This window comes from Antechinus flavipes, chromosome 2 (genome assembly GCF_016432865.1).
Source record: "Antechinus flavipes isolate AdamAnt ecotype Samford, QLD, Australia chromosome 2, AdamAnt_v2, whole genome shotgun sequence".
Classification (NCBI taxonomy): domain Eukaryota; kingdom Metazoa; phylum Chordata; class Mammalia; order Dasyuromorphia; family Dasyuridae; genus Antechinus; species Antechinus flavipes.
In genome coordinates this window covers 407,475,752-407,492,488 of record NC_067399.1, presented here as the reverse complement: position 1 = coordinate 407,492,488, position 16,737 = coordinate 407,475,752, and the positions used below count along the sequence as shown (strand labels likewise).

Here is a 16,737-nt window from a genome sequence, read left to right as displayed (position 1 = left end):
TTCCCCAATTTTTCTAATATATAATTTGCTTTGTATATATTTGTTTATATGTTTCTTTCGTTAGCTTGTAAGCAACTTGAGGGTAGGAACTGTATTTTTCTTCTTTTTTTTGTATCCCCAGTGCTTAGCATAGTGCCTCACAAAGAGTAGGCACTTTAGTAAATGTGTGAAATGAAAAAGATATGAGGAAATTCTGGGAGAGAAGTTGGAACTAGGTTGCGAAGAGTTTGCAAATGTCAGAGTTAATATTTTGTCTTAGAGTTAATAATAAGAAATCCTTGAATCTTCCTCAGTAGAAGAGTGATATAGTCAAATCTCTAATTTAGGAAAATCTAATTTAAGTAGGAGGCTATTGCAATAATCTATGCAAGAAATGACTTGACTAGAATAGACAAAAGGGGCAGATGGTAGAGATAGATGTTCCTAAAGAATAAATGAATGAAAAAGTATTTATTAAACACTTAGCACATGTCAGGTACTGTGTAAAATGCTGTTGAGATAGAAATGTCAAGACTTGGTAAGTTCTTGGATATGAGTTGAGTCTGACTCTGAGGTTTCAAACCTGAAGTGACTGGAAAGGTGATGGGGTTTCAAAGAAAAATGGAAGGAAGAAGAAGGTATGTGTTTAGGGGAAAAGAGAATGAGTTTGGCTTTGGACATGTTAAAAGACGCTTATGGGTCATCCAGGTGGAGATGTTTAGCAGGCAGTTAGTGATGTGGGACTAGAAATGCTAGTTAGAGAAGAGGGCTGGGAATATAGATGTGAGGAATTACATGCAAGGACTTGGGAGAGATTAGAGATATTCTGACATGATAGGAACACTTTCCATGGAACCAAAAGCTTCTATGCACAAATGATTCTTGTGTTTTGCTTTATATTTAATCTCCCTGCTGGCTCTTATTTTCTGGCCAAAGTCTAGAAGAAGAAGGGGGGTGAAATGTGACAAGAGAGACCATTCTTATGTGTCTTGTTCCATCTGGCCACAGAGAAGGGAGTAGAGGGTGGGAAGGGTAGGAAGGGTAGGAGGAGACCAGGAATCTTGGCTAGGAAATAACTGTCTCTTTAGAAGCTCTGGTCACTGCTGTGGATTCCTAAGGCTCCCAAGCTGGATCTAATATCCAGCTTCTTGTAGCATCTCCAGAGAAGAATCTCTGGCCTTCCTCTTATGATCTTATAGTAATGTGAATGAGTTGGTAGAAGTAATATATATTTTCTATGTGGTTCATCTTTGTATGCTTTTGCCTTAGTGGTGGCATTTTAGATTGTGGGAGATTGGAACTTCTATTGTAATCTATTTGTATTTCCTTTTTTCTGCCATGTTAGAAAGTTAACTAATGACTAACCAATTAATGCACAAGCAATTTTAAGTGCCTACTATGTGCTGGATACTTTACCACGTATTAAGGATACAAAGCCTCTATATTACCAAGGAACTTATCATGGGAGAAAACATATATGCAAATCAGCAAATATAAAATAAATATAAGCTAAATTTTTAGTGAAGAGGGTACTAAGTACCTAGAGATATCAGGAAAGGTCTCATTTATGTATAGCAGCTTTTCTGGCTTCACTCATTTCTTTTTCAAATCCCATTGTACTATTTGGTTAAGTCCTCTAGAAGATAATGACTATTGTTCTCATGGGTTTTAAGACTAACTATGAGGGGAAAGGGTTTTTTTTTTCTTATTCACAAGTTCTGATAATATACTTCACAATATTGATCAACCATTTGGCTATAGTCAAATTACAAATGGGATCTCACTGAGAACATTTAGGAAAGATAAAATCCATGAGACTCACTTTCCCCTCTGCACATGTTTAGTAGCTGGGAGAATGGGCTCAAAGATATTGAGGTACACATGTAACGAACATCTGGGGCAAGGGGTACCTTTTTTTCTTCATGGAGTTACTACTGAGTTGGTGAGTTCTCAGCCATGAAAAAAATTCCTCCCCTTACTCAGCTGGGCAAGGTTAAATTGTTGGTTAGCTGCAGGACTGGTTCCTTACTAGACTTGATTACTGCTGCTATGGCCAACAACTCTGATTGCTAGTTGAATCTCTGATGTCTTAATGGATCATCTCACCATTTGCCTGGATACTGCCATCCTTAGGAAGACCTAAAATCAAGAAAGAAACATTGTTCATAGACATGTGGTGACTGGGTGGGAAATAGGGTACTGTCCCCTTTCCAAATCCAGAAGCTCATAAAAGTTCTTGCCTCACTAGATGCCAGGAAGAAAAGCACAAAAATGCACTGAAAGATAGTCATAATGATCCTTTTGTATTCCTTTTGCACAGTTCCAGCTCCATTTTGGAATTCTCAGGAAGCCAAAAGCTAAAGAGAGAGAGCATCATTGAAGGGCAAAATCTCTTTTATCTTCATTGCCCAAGAGAGAGATTATCTAAAGGGTCTCATAAAGGTTAATTTAGGCCTGGGGGACTGTAATTAAACATTAGATTAGAAAGCTTAAGTACCATCTAGTATGGGAATGAGTAGAATAATAAGAATCAGAGTTAAAAAAGATATTAGGGAATAACTCATCCATTTTCCCAGACTTTTCTGATGTGGAAAATGAGGCTGAGGCCCAGAGAGGCACATAGTAGGCACTTACATGTTTATTAATTAAATTAAATGACTTATGACTAGTGAAATAGGTAGGTGGTATATTAGATGGAGTGTTAGTTATGGAATAAGGAAAACTTGAGTTGAAATCTTGCTTCAGACATCCATTAATTTTCTGAGCCTCAAGTTCCTTAGCTGTAAAATGAATATAAATAACTCCTACTGCAAAATGTGATTGTGAGGGTCCAGTGAGATAAAGTATGCACATAATGGTATGTAAATAACTTTGCCAATCTTAAAGTGCAACATATGTGTTAGCTATTATTTTTAATGCCCAAAGTTATGCTGACAATAATTAGCACAGCTTGGATTCAAACTCAGATCCTTGTAATTCCCAGTCTCTTATATTTTCCCATATACCACATTGCCTCTAGGGAAGCTTTTTTTTTTAGGGGCAGTTAAGGACAGTTAAGCCCTTATCCTGGTTGATTTTTCTCTGATGGTGTGATTCATTTCTTCCTATATTTGATCTACTTCCCAAGTAAAAGGAAATCTTGTTCCTTTTTCTTTAATGGTTTTGTTCCTCTGTTATTTTTTCTTTCATAGAAAGTATAAATGACTGCTTTCTGCATGTCTCATTCTGGCCTTGGGGAGCCTCTACCACATCACACACCGGCCATCCCCAGGAGTGTAGAGTTAACAGCCAAGGTTTTTCTGTATCCCTCCTCACTTCTTAGGTCCTTTATGTCTGACAGGATCCTTAAAAGGAATTGCAGTCTATCTGAGTCTAGTCTAAGGGCATTTTTCAAGCAGGAAAGGCCAGAGTGGGCAACTTGTACTTTTCAAGTCCTTAGAACTATCCTTAAAGGGATGATGTTATACTTTTCCAAATCCTTTTGAAATGAAGGCTTAGAACTACCATTATAAGAGATAAACCCTTTCACATTTTCCTTTTAAATTTTTGACTTATTTCGACATTTACTAAAAAGCTAACACAAAATTTAGTTCTCTTTTACTGACATTTCTTATTTCCTATGTGGTAGAGTATGGTGGTGACCACTGAGATATTCTTAGATTTTGTTATCTGATAATATTTTACAGTGCTCTCTTCTTATTTAGCCCACTTTCCTTCGCATCAGTTATTTGGCTACTATATATTAAAGGAAAGAGGAAAAAAAGCATTTATATGGTGCCTACTATATATGCCAGATATTGTACCAAGCATTTTTAAAATATGATCCCATTTGATCCTCACAACAGCCCTGTGAGGTTGATGCTATCATTATCACCCCCATTTTCTTGATGAGGAAACTGAGGTGAGCAGAGGTGAAATTGCTTGCCCAAGGTCCCACATTTAGTAGGCATCTGAAGCTAGATTTGAACTTGGGTCTTCCTAACTTCAGGCACAGTGTTCTATTCATTGTGTCACCTAGCTTCCTCTTTTCCTTTCTCTGATTATGTTGTAAGTTCCTTGGAACGGCTATAAAACTGTGCATATCCTTTGATTCAGAAGTGTTACTACTGGGTCTGTATCCAAAGAGATCATAGAAAAGGGAAAGGGACCTACATGTGCAGAAATATTTGCAGCAACTCTTTTTGTAATGGCAAGGAGACACTATAGTGGATGCCCATTAGTTGGAGAATGACTGAATAAGTTATGATATTATTGCTCTGTAAGAAATGATGAGCAGGATGATTTCAGAGAAACCTGGAAAGATTTACATGAACTGATGCTATAAAGTGGGCAAAACCAAGAGAACATTGTACACAGCAAAAAAAAAAAAAAGATTATGTGATGATCAACTGTGATGGATTTGGTTCTTTTCAACAATAAGATGATTCAAGACAATTCTAATAGACTTGTGATAGAAAGTGTCATCCATATCTAGAGAGAGAACTATGGAGGCAGACTGTGGAGCAAAATATAGTATTTACACTTTTTGTTTTTATTTTTCTTTCTCATGGGTTTTTCCATTTGTGTCTGATTTTTCTTGTACAACATGACAATTATGGAAATATGTTTAAAAGAATTGAACTTATATCAGATTTCTTGCTGTCTTGGGGAGCAAAGGGAAGGGAGGGGAAAAATTTGGAGCACAAAGCCTTTACAAAAATGAATGTTGAAAACTATCTTTACATGTATTTAGAAAATAAAATGTTATTTAAAATCTAAAAAATAAATAAATAAGCAAATTAGACTCTTGGAAGAAAAAAAATTTCTTTGGAGAATGGCCTGTGTTATCTACCTCTTTTTGTTGCTGGGAGCTAATATAGCACAATGCTTATAGACAGTGTATAAAGGAGGTTTGTTGATTAAATGAATGAATGACAAATGCCTAAATGACAGTACTTTCCCCTGTAATTTTGAACACCCAGGGTATTCTCCAGAGGAGAAGCTACTTTTGAGTATACTCTGAAAGTGGTTAAGGTTAATAAATGATGTTGCTAGGAAAGTGGTATCCATATTCTAACAAAGCCTGGTTCTGCTTTTGCTGCTTACAGGTACCTCTTTGCCCCCGGCTTCACAGAAACCCAGTATACACCAAATGGGAGCCATCAAGTCACACCACTGAAAGCTGAGGTTAGTACTCTCTCTCACAGATCTAGTCTATTGCCAGATCTATTCATTCTACCTCCATAACATGTCTCATGCCAAATACCTTCTCACTAACCAAATAGTTGCCACTTTGGTTCAGATCTTCATCACCTCTCATTTTGTAATATTTTTCTATTTGCTTCAAATCTTTCTCCTTTCCAAATTATTATTCATACATTTACCAAAGTATACTCTGACTATATCATTCCCCTACTCCAGTGGTTTCTTATTGTCTCTAGGGACAAAGGCAAAAATACTTCTGTTTAATATTGAAAACCCTTCATAATTTGGCTTCTTCCAGCCTTCATATTACACATTATTCTTCCCATAATCTGTAGTCCAGCAGATGCTGCCATCCTTTTTCTCACACATGATGCTCCATTTTTTTTTATCTCCATGCCTTCCTCTGTTCCAGCATTCTGGAATGAACTCCCTTTTCCTCTCTGACTTTTAGAGTTCCTGGTTCTTTCTTTTCTATCTGTTAGTGCCCTCCTTTCCCAAGTGACCTTTGATTTATTTTATATGTGATCTATCAGTACTTATGTGCACATATATATGTGTGCATATATATATATATGTGCATATGTATATGTATATCTATCTCTATATAAAACCTTCTCTGACAAAACATAAGCTCCTTGAGGGTAGGGACTGTTTCAATTGTATATCCCCATGCCTAACACAATACTGAATATACAGAACCCAGTAAATCTTATTGATTGATTGAATACTCCATAGTTAATAAAGTTCAGAGACAAGATTCAAATCCATGTTTTCTGATTCTTTAAGTCATAGATCATATCATAGAGTTAGAGTGAGAAGGGACCTTAGGCACTATCTAGCCCCAAACCCTCATTTTTTTTTTTTTTACAGAAAGAAGTATGACACAAATGTGAAGTAATTTTTCCCATATCCTACAAGTTGTAAGGGGTGAAGTCAAATTTGAACTCAGGTCCTGTGACTCTTAATGCATACTCTTTCCATTGTATATTCCTGCCTCCAACATATCATATTGCTTCTCCCTTGAGTGGGGCTTGAGCTACATGTATATTTGGGTAGAGATGTTTATGTGTTGTGATTTTGGAGTCACCAGGAAAGACTGAGATGCCCTTCTTTGTCAGGCTGTTTGCAGCCTGAAATCCCCCCACTGCTTATTCCTTAAAGTACTGAAAATGTTATTAAGATAAAAATGCTATCTGAGAAGGATAAAACATTCCATGCTAATGACAAAAACACTGTGGTCAATAGGGCTTTAGTAAATGTTGAATGAATGAATGAAGTCATTAAATCATTATCAACTCTTTAGCTTGAAATGGTTCCTCAAATTAGTACTGGTACAGCAGCTCTAGAGACAGTATTAGTTGCTAAGTTTGAGTAGAAGAAAAACAAAGTCCAGAACTTGGTCAGTGCAGGCCTCCTGATTCCCAAAAAGGAAAGAATATAGAAAGGAGATTGGAGGGACACCAAAGATAAACTATCCTTTCTACAGTTCTGCTGAGAGCTTTTCCTGATGGAGAGGCTTTTCTTTTAAAAAGCGTATTTAAGAACAATACAGATTCTACTGTTATCCAGTTTTCTGGGGGACTGTCCAGCTGTGACTAGAGTTCTAGGAATCTGCTCCTTCCTCTTGCCCTTCTGCTGGAACTTTTCACTTCAGCGTGAGCTCTATTCCCAGCCTTTTGGGGAGGTCATAGTCTGGGCCAGATGGTTTCCATTCATTCACAAAGACTTCATGAAATTTCTGCTGCCAGCCAAGTGCTTGTGCCACTGCTGCTCCACATAGATCAGAATTGGTCACAGCTTTAGAAACACAGATTGGCAAAAGTCAGTGAGCTCATCCTTCTTGATGTAGTTGCTCCCTCAGGGCTGAGGAGTGGGGATGGAATTCTGTGACTTCATAGACCCTAATGATTTGCTTGTTCTCTGTGCCCTTGGCATCTACATTAGTGGAAGATGTCATGCAATTTCTTTGGAGACACACACATCCCTCTTTTGCTCCTCTTCAACACCCCAGTACTGTTCTTTTGAATTTTTGTCCAAGAGTGCTATTGTATAATATACATTCATGAGATAGCAGGGAGCCTGTAAAGATACTCACATTTTCTGAATTAGTGATCCAGAAGGTGCAAGGTTGATTCCAAAGCTTATTGCTTAGGGTTCCTATAGTTTCCTTCTCCTGTGCCTGTCATGGTTCTCAAATTAATTCTATTTTTTTTTTTTTGAGAATCAAAGGTTAAAATGAATCTGAAACAATCTGTTCTTCTTACCTTTGAGTTCTACCTTACATAAGAAAGCCAATGATACAGTTAAAAGTCCTCAAAAGTTCTGTCTAGATTCAGGGAACTCTTTAGAGAATCTATTCAAAAACACAGGCTATGAGCTATGATCTTATATTTCATCTTTCTTTCTATAAAAAAGGGGCAGCTAGATGTCACAGCGGATAGAGCACCAGCCCTGAAGTCAGGAGGACCTGAGTTCAAATTCAACCTTAGACACTTAATACTTCTTAGCTGTGTGACCTTGGGCAAATCACTTAACCCCAGTTGCCTCAGCAAAAACAAACAAACAAACAAAAAACAACCAATAAGGAAACAAACAACAAGAAAACACCATACTCATTGCAAAATACATTTAAGTAATATAGATTATTAAGTTTCATAACATGGGAAATCTCCCCAAGGAGTACAGAGGCAATACTCTGGCTTCTAAGGTTTAGGGCTTACTAGAGTATGTTTTCCCTTCTAAAGCTGCTTGCTAATTCCCTGCAGAGATGCCTCTGCAGGCTTGCTGATATCATCTCTTGCATCGTTTTTTTTTCAGTGTAATACCATCCATTGATGATACATTGAACTTAAGTTGCCAAGTGGGCACTTTGGTGCAAGTGATTGGTTACAATTCCTCTGTGAAATCATTGGTTCATAAATCATGTATAGCTTTATGGCTTTTTTAGCTACTTTGTATGTCAAATGTACTGCCATACTCAGTCAACTCAGAAAGAATTTTTCAGGTCTAATTTATCTTTTTAACTTTTTTTTTTTTGCCACTGAGAAATGACTTGCAGTGGCAATATTCTCAGGTCTGGAAATTTGAGGAGGGGTAAGAAAATTGAATGGATTTAGGGGTATCATTCATATTTTCTTAGACCTTTACTTAGCAAAACTAGAGGGGGATGGTGGAGTTGACTCACCTTTGTTCTGCCTTCCTATATCTCCATTCAAACTGATGCTCCAGGAGTCCAAGGTTTAATTAATAATAGTAATGACTTTGGGGATGGAAATAAAGGGAAGACTATGAGAGAACTTACAGAGGTCGAATTATGATTGAATATGCCAATTGATTGAATATGAGGGATAATAGAAAGGGAAGAATCAAAAAGACTCTGAAGTTGCTACCATGTATGACTGGGAAGGATAACATTGTCCTAAACAGAAATAAGGAAGTTTGGAAGAGGAATAGCTTTTTGAGATAATATAAGTGCTGTTTTAAAGATGCTAAGATTATGATACCAATGGGATATCTAGGTGAAGATACCAAATAGGTTGTTGGCAATGAGAGACTGGAGGTTAGGAGAGAAATCAGGGTTACATATATGGATTTGGATGTTATTTACATAAATGTGCTATTATATTGGAGCTGATGAGATCACTAAGAGAAATCAAAAAGGAAGAGGCTCTGGACAGAGTGTTGGAGGACATCTATACTTAGGAGCTTTTGATGATTGAGCAAAGGAGGCTAAGGAAGAATAGTCATAAAAGTGAGAAGAAAGAGCGCAATGTTATGAAGAAACCAAAGGAGGAAAATGATGTAGGAAGATTAGGTGGTTGGCATTTGATAAACTCCCAAAAGGTTAAATAATGGGAACTGGCAGATTACTATTAGGTTTGGCTGTTAAAAGATAATTGGAAACCATGAAATAAATTGTATCAGTCAAGAGTGGGTTTAAAAGTCAAATTACTAGGGATGGAAAAATGAGGTGGAGGTGAGAAATTGTAGGCAACAAGTTTAGACAGTTTTTCTTCAGTATTTTGATCATCAAATGATAAGGAGACTATGGGATGATAACTTGGAAAGATGGCATATTTAGGTAAAAGATTTTAAAGAATGAAAGAGGAATTTCTTTATGGACTTGGGGTAAACCAAAACTAGCTTTTTTCTTTTGGAGGGCAGTAATTGCTAGTCATGCCATTATCAGTTAGTCATGCCATCAGTTGGATGGAGGAAGAGAGAGAAATAAAAGGAGGGAGGGAAGGAGGGAGGGAGAGAGAGAGAGAGAGAGAGAGAGAGAGAGAGAGAGAGAAAGACTATGAAGGATATCTTTCTCTCCTACTGCGTGTTAGAGTTGTATGTATTGGAATGAAAACACATGAGCCCCAGATGTTGAAGGAATTTTACCATTAGCCAGTATCTTAAAATCCAGATGAGGTTGCAGCTAAGATAAATATTGTAATTATTATGCAACCTGAGGAAGTAATTTGACAAAGTTATAACTAGATAAAGGGGACCAGGACACTGAAATCCGAGGGTTACATTTTCTTGATAGGACTCCAGCTCACAACAATTGACCCTCAGTGATCCCTGTTTGAGACATCTCTCTCCTAGGTGCTCTCTAGGACTTAGCTTCATCACTTAATCCCTTATCTTTCTCCTCTTCTTCCTTCTCCTCTTCCTCTGTATCCTGCTGGTGAGTATGGCAGGGAGTTAGCAGTTAAGGGTCACGGGCATGCCTTGAAAACTGGAGCTAGACACTTGGGAGGAATTGGATATTACTTTTTCTAGTATGATTGTGCCCAACTGTCACTCAATAAATTTGTCCCAGATATCAGAATTGCTAGTAATAGCTCAACTGCCTAAATAGCCTTCATCCTCCATCTGTAGTTGGTTTGCTCAGTGGATTAGTTATCTAAGCTCTGTCACCAGGATGTGGTCTGCAGCTCAAACTCAGTGCTAGCCTTGATTCAACTGGGCTGTAATAACTAAAAATTAAATACCTGAGATGACAATTTGAAGAATTCTAAGCAGATCTAAATTACCTGAGAAATATCTATTACCACTGAATTAAAACTCCAAATAGAATTTTAAAACCAAATTAAAAAATCATAAGTGACAATATAAGTGGATAAGACCTAAAGCAAAAGCAACTACTAGAATTGAGGACTCTGGTAATGATGATGATGATGAAGATGATGATAATGATGATGATGATGGTGATGGTGGTGGTGGCAGGAATTTATAATGTATTAAAGTTTGTGAAGAGCTTTATATATTATTTCATTTGATCCCTATAGCAAACCAGTGAGGTAGGTGTTATTATCTCCATTTTACAGATAAAAAACCTAATGCTATCAGAGATTAAGTGACTTTTGAATTCATGTTTTCTAACCCTTAAATCTTGGCTCTTCGCTCACTACTAAATCAATGCCAGTACGTCCAGTCTTTAGTCTAAAACTAAAGAAATGTCCATAAATTTTGTAATGGTTGAATAAGTTGTTATATATGAAATAAATTGGATGGAATATTATTATTGTGTGAGGAATGAGGGAATAGTTGATTTCAACAAGATATGGAAAGATTGATATGAATCGATATATAGTGAAATAATTAAAACCAAAAGAACAATTTATACTATCAATATTATTCAAATGAGCAATTTGATAACTTTTATAAACTGATGAAGAATGAAATGATCAGAAACTGAACAACAATGTATACAACTGCAATATTGTAGATTCCAGAGGATACAATTTTGAATGTTGTATGAGCTATGATCAATACAGCAACCATCCATGATTCCAGATGATTGATGTAGCATGCTTTCCAACTCCTGAAAGAGAAGTGATATATTTAGTGCATAATAAGACATCTAGCTATCCATTTATCTATCTGTCACCTGTCTTTCATTTATCTATCTCTTGTATGTGTGTGTATATGATAGATAGCTGAGGGAATTTGTTTTGCTTGACTATGCATGTTTATTACAAGAAACAAGCTTTAAAGAATCTATATTCAATGGTGATCAGAGGAAGAGAAAATCAATTTGTTACTTTTTAAAAAAATTGATGGTACCACAAATGGGGGGCATTGCAAGTACTTTCAAATGATATAACTATATTGTTTGTTTGTTTTTGCTTTGTATTTGTTACAAGAGATGATATTTGTGTAAATGTTTGCAATATAAAAACAAAACATCAATAGTAAATCTTATAAGAAATGATCATGTAATCCTCAGAAAAAAAGAATTGACTCCAAGAATGGAATAAATGAAGAGTTTAAACAAGAGATAAAAAATGAAATTAGAATGCTTAGAACGAAAATAAATAACTTAAAGCAAAAAGCATACAGACCTTAACCAACTACTTGATACCCTAAGAAACAGATGAAGTGAAGAAACAGAACTATATTTAAAATAAATTGTCTAGGAAAAGTCTAAGAAAAAAAGTAAAATAAAGTGCCTATAATTATTAGATTCAGAAGACCAAGTGAAAACAAAGAATCTATTGGCTATCTCCTGAAAGTAATCTCATATTGAACACACCTAGAAATGTCATAGCCACAATTTAAAGTTTTCAGGTCAAAAGGAAAAAAAAAAATACTTCAGCCAGCCATGGAGAAAGAGGTCAGGCAGGAAGCAGTCATGGTAAGAATCCCATAAAGCTTAACAGCAAATGACATAAAAGACTTTCAAGCATTCCTGTTGAGATAACAGAATAAGTAGAATTTTAAAAACAAATTTAGGAGACAAAAAAACAAAACAAAACCGAAAGGCTGATTTTTTTGACTTGCCTAACAAAATAGAAGCAAAATAGAAGGTGTCTTGATATTAAAAAAAATATATGAAAAGAGAAAAACTTAATTATCAAAATTATCAAAAAAAAAAAAAAAACAAAGAAAGAAAGAAAGAAAAGAAAGAAGAAAAACCACAGCAGCAGAAGAGGAAATTATTAGAAACTCTTTCTACCTGGACCTCAGATTCTTCCTCTGTAAAATGAGAACTTTAGACTAAGGAATTTCTATCATCCTGCTTAATTCTTATAATCTACTATTCTATACTAAGTCCAAGATTTTGTAGGTAAGGATCTGAGGAGTTTAAAGAGGGAGAAGTCATCTATGGGCTGGAGAAGTTGGGGGAATTTTTAAGTAAGGAGGATAGGACTTGTAGAATTATCTCTGGAATGAGAAAGGCAACTTTGGATACCATTCCTATATTTCTTTATCTTGACCAAATTCTTTGACCCTTCCAGGATAACTGTTTTTACCATGGGAAAGTGAGAAGGGAGGAACAATCCAGTGTTACGCTCAGCACCTGCAGAGGCATCAGGTAAGTAGATCTGGATCCCCCACTCCTGCCCCATGGTATGGTGCAGAATGGCAAACCCATCCCCACCAGATATTCTGTCATTACACTTAGGAATTCTTCCTATTCTTCCTTTCTGCAAACTCAACTTAAAAAAAAAATTTGTGATTTCTTTGTTTTTTGGTCACTTCTCCTGAGGAAGCAGTGTTGGATACAACCTGTTCTATATATCAGAATCTAAGATATTTCTAGGACATTGAGAAAGGACTTGTCCAGACCATATAGTCAGAGTCTACGATCTTAAACTCAGTTTTCATGCCTCTTAGACCAGTGCTCTAGTGCCTCTTTTTAAATGAGATTTAAAGAAAATATTGTTATTCTTTTTTTTTTTACCTTTTTGTTGTTTTAGGTAAAGACTTAAGTGGTTTCTTCTTGGGATAATAATAACACTTTTCTCCAAGGATTCTTCTGTAAAATAGGAATAATAATAACATCTACCTCTCAGGATCCTTGTGAGGCTAAAATGAATTATATATAAAGTATTTTATAAACCTTAAGTGCTATATAAATGCTGCTGTTATTCAATCCCTTTATGACCCCATGTGGGATTTTCTTTTTTTGGTAGAGATACTAGAAGGGTTTGCTGTTCCTTTCTCCATGTTATTTTACAAATGAGGAATCAGGGTTAAATGACTTGCCCAGGATCACATGGCTAGTAAGTGTCTGAGATCAGATTTGAATTCAGGTTTTCCTTACTTTAAGCCTATGCACCTAGTTGCCCCAAATAAATACTAGCTATTATTATTAGTCAGATCTGCTATTTATTTAGCTAGACACTCTACTAAGCACTGGGAGTATAAAAAGAACTAAAAGACAATTCCTGCATTTGAGGAATTCACATTCTAATAGGGGAGACAGCATGTATGTACAAATGATTTATCTACTGGATAAAGTGAAAATAATCAACAGAGAAAGGGCAGAACAATTAATAAGGAAAAGGAAGAAAGACTTTGTAAAAAATGGAATTTTAGCACAGACTTGAAGGAGGCCAGGGAGGAGGGAATAAAAAAGATGAGCACTCCAGGGATGGAGAGAAGCTAAGGAACATGTTTGCAGCCAAACATGGAATGCCTTGTTTGAGGTACAACTAAGAAGCCAGTGGATCAAAGAGTGCATGGAGGGCACTAAGGTGTAAGGAGATAGATTATGAAGGACCTGGAACATCAAACAGGATTTGGTATTTTCCCTGGAGGTGTCAGGAAACTACTGGAGTTTTTTGAGTAGCAAGATATAATCACCCCTGTGCTTTAGGAAAGTAACGTGCTGAATAGAGGATGGTTGTCATCATCATCATCATCATCATTTCTCTGCTGTCCCTGCTCCCCAAAATCCCTTATTCTACCTCTTCCTTACCCCTAACCCAATTCTACCTCCCTCACTTTTTTTTTAAACAAAATGTTCCTTGTCTATAGATCGCCTTTTCAATTTGGCATCCTGTCACCCATTTACTCAATCTTGCTATTCTCCTATCTGTGTTGGTTATCTGATCCAATAGCCCTGGTTTGTGCTTCTGCACAATGCATAGTGAGTACTTGATAAACACTCATTGCTTTGCCTTGTCTTGTGTATTCTGAAGCAGGAGACATATTCCTCATTCCCTACATCATGGCCCCCACATGTTTGTTTATAAATAGGACACTGATTGTTTAGGGCTGTCTCCATCCTAATATTGTTTGGCAAAGCTCCCTAATGGGAATTCAAGCAGTCAGGAAATGAGGTTTGGCTGAGGGGCTGGAATGAAATACTCCCCAAATCCCCTTAAGTGACTTGAGCCCATAAACTGGATCAGCATGTTGGCTGACCAAGGCTGAGCCACAGCCACCTGTGGTTCTCAAATCAATAAGATACTTCCCCAGAAAAACGGGAAGGTGCAGGTGTGACCTGCTTCTCTTTAGCTGTCTTCTGTCTGCTCTGGCAGGAGCTGCCAGAATTTTGGCTTGGACTGCAAAGTCTCTTATAAATCATTCCGGGAGCACACAATGTGTGCGGACTAGCTGAAGCTTCCATATGGTTTCACTTTGCCTTCTCCTCCAGTCCTTACCTTTTCCCTGCCTCCATGTTCTTTTCCATCTCTCTCCTCTCCCCTCCCAGGAAATCAATGGTGCTTCCAGACCAGACACTATTCCTGTGAGTGTGAGTAAAAGCGAGTGTTTCAGGGCCAGATGGTTTTAAGCTTACCCCCGTGGAGGAATGGGACTGCAGCTCCTCAGCCCCATGCACTAACCCATATAACACCATAGTTAGCCCCTGAGTCTTATTAAAAGAGCTCTGTAATGGAAAATCTCCATAGCAATTGCTTTTCTTTTACTAGAAACATGTTTTCTGTGATTTGGGGAAATGGACCTGATTTATACCATAAGAAGTCCTCGGGCCCTATGAAACCAATGTGGAGAAATTCAGCCCTATTTCTTTTTGGGTCTGTTCTGTGACACAGCTGTTGCAAAGCTCCCTTGAGCTCAGCTTTTCTAGGGCTGTTTACAAATCATCAAGTTGATGAGTTGCAGGTACAGGACCAGGAAGAAGAATGTATATAGGGAGATGGAAAAAGCACTCAAGGAGGCATTTGATTTGGATTCCAGGCTTAGTTCTGACACTAACCATGGCAGATTAATTTACCTTGTTGTACTTGCTTTCTAAAAAAAAAATATGCAATAAGATATTCCTTGAGCTGCCTACCTCACAGGTTGTTGGGTTGAGATAGAAAATGGATGGGAAGACATCATGTAAATTGGAAAGGGCTATAAAAATGGAAGGTGTGTTATCATTTGCTTCTTGGCTCCTGGCCCTGGAAATACTGGCTGGAATTTGGCTGCAAGCCCTGCTCTGCTGGGAGATTTTATTAATGATTTTCTTGGGTTCCAGATCAGAATGAATTCATGAAAGAACTGGATTCCTTAACTGTCGTTCCTAACTCTGGGCTCTGCTTAAGAGAATAACACCTCCTATTCCCTGTGGGAGCCATAGTCCACATTCCTCACTCCTTTTCTATGGTTCTGGTTTCAGAGATCAATGGGAAGAGAGAATTCTGGTCCCCAAAGAACAGAGAACAAGAGTACCTTCCTTTTTCTTTTCTGTCCTTCCCCTCAAATCCTCAGGGTGGGTGAGACAAACTCTACCCATGAGTCTTACTCATTTCCACATTTCCTCTTTTTTGAGCACTTCTCTCTATGGCCACCATTACTGAATTTTCCCTCGATTTAGGAAGGGATATAAACAACAATAAAGAATTGCTGTGAGGGTGTGGAATAGTTAGAATGACAAAGTTGGAGCCTCTCCCAGGAAAATTATCAGTCTGTGATAAGCAGCTCTTTCCTTCTCTTGTTTTCTCACCTTTAATCTTGTTTTTATCAATAACTTTTGTTTTTATAACACCTTTATTTCCAAATATAACCTTTCCCCCTCTTCTCCCAGTGAGCTACCCCTTGTAACAAAAAATAAAAAAAGGAAAAAAATTGGTTCAGGAAAACCAACCAAAAATCTTCCATATCTAACAGTATATGCAATAATCCATACCAATAATCTCTTGTTTCTGCAAAGAAGGGAAATAGGGCTCATTTTCTTAACTGTTCCTTGGGATTAAACTTGGCCCTTATAATTATATAGCATTCAATTGTATTTTTCTTTCTGAGAAACACTGTAGTACTGAAGACTGGGAATAGAAGCTTTAGGATGGATGAATTAATTCCTAGGCTAGGTAACCTGTGGGAGAAGCAATTAGCTCTCATTGTTAGGGGAAAGCTCACCCTGTATGGCTGAGCTCTTACTGTGGTTAGGTCATTACTATTCTAGATAATGGAGAATGCAGAAAAAGTCATAAGGTCATAGATTTTTGAGTTGGAATGAACTTTAGCAGTCTATTTTCAACATGTATAGCAAGAGAGATGGAGGTATCTAGTATCACAAAGGAAATATATTGAAATAAAGTTATCAAACTATTTTTTTAAAAAAAGTTCATGGATTTCAGCAGTAATTCTTAGTCTTTTTTTGTATATATGCTAATGGGTCCTTTGGAAACCTAATGAAGCTTATGAACCATTTTCAGAATGTTTTTAAATGAATAAAATTAAGCATCTAGGATCACAAAGGAAACCAAGTATGTTGAAATACAATCATCAGACTATTTTTTTTTAAAGTTCATGGACTCCAGGTTAAAAACCACTGCCTTATTGGAGATATATAAGATTTATCAATACCGTTTTATTCAGCAAAATTTTGAGTGCCTGCTA

At 36.9% G+C, this 16,737-nt stretch overlaps 1 protein-coding gene across 1 annotated transcript in view; it reads left to right on the top strand.

Annotated features, from left to right (window-relative positions):
• The window catches only part of ADAM19 (ADAM metallopeptidase domain 19), a 120,822-nt gene that overhangs the window by 46,857 nt on the left and 57,228 nt on the right, over positions 1 to 16,737 (top strand). Inside the window, exons 4-5 of the mRNA XM_051978797.1 lie at positions 5,067 to 5,145; positions 12,399 to 12,475. Coding sequence (XP_051834757.1) covers positions 5,067 to 5,145; positions 12,399 to 12,475 — 156 coding nt within the window. The remainder of the gene's footprint in view (positions 1 to 5,066; positions 5,146 to 12,398; positions 12,476 to 16,737) is intronic.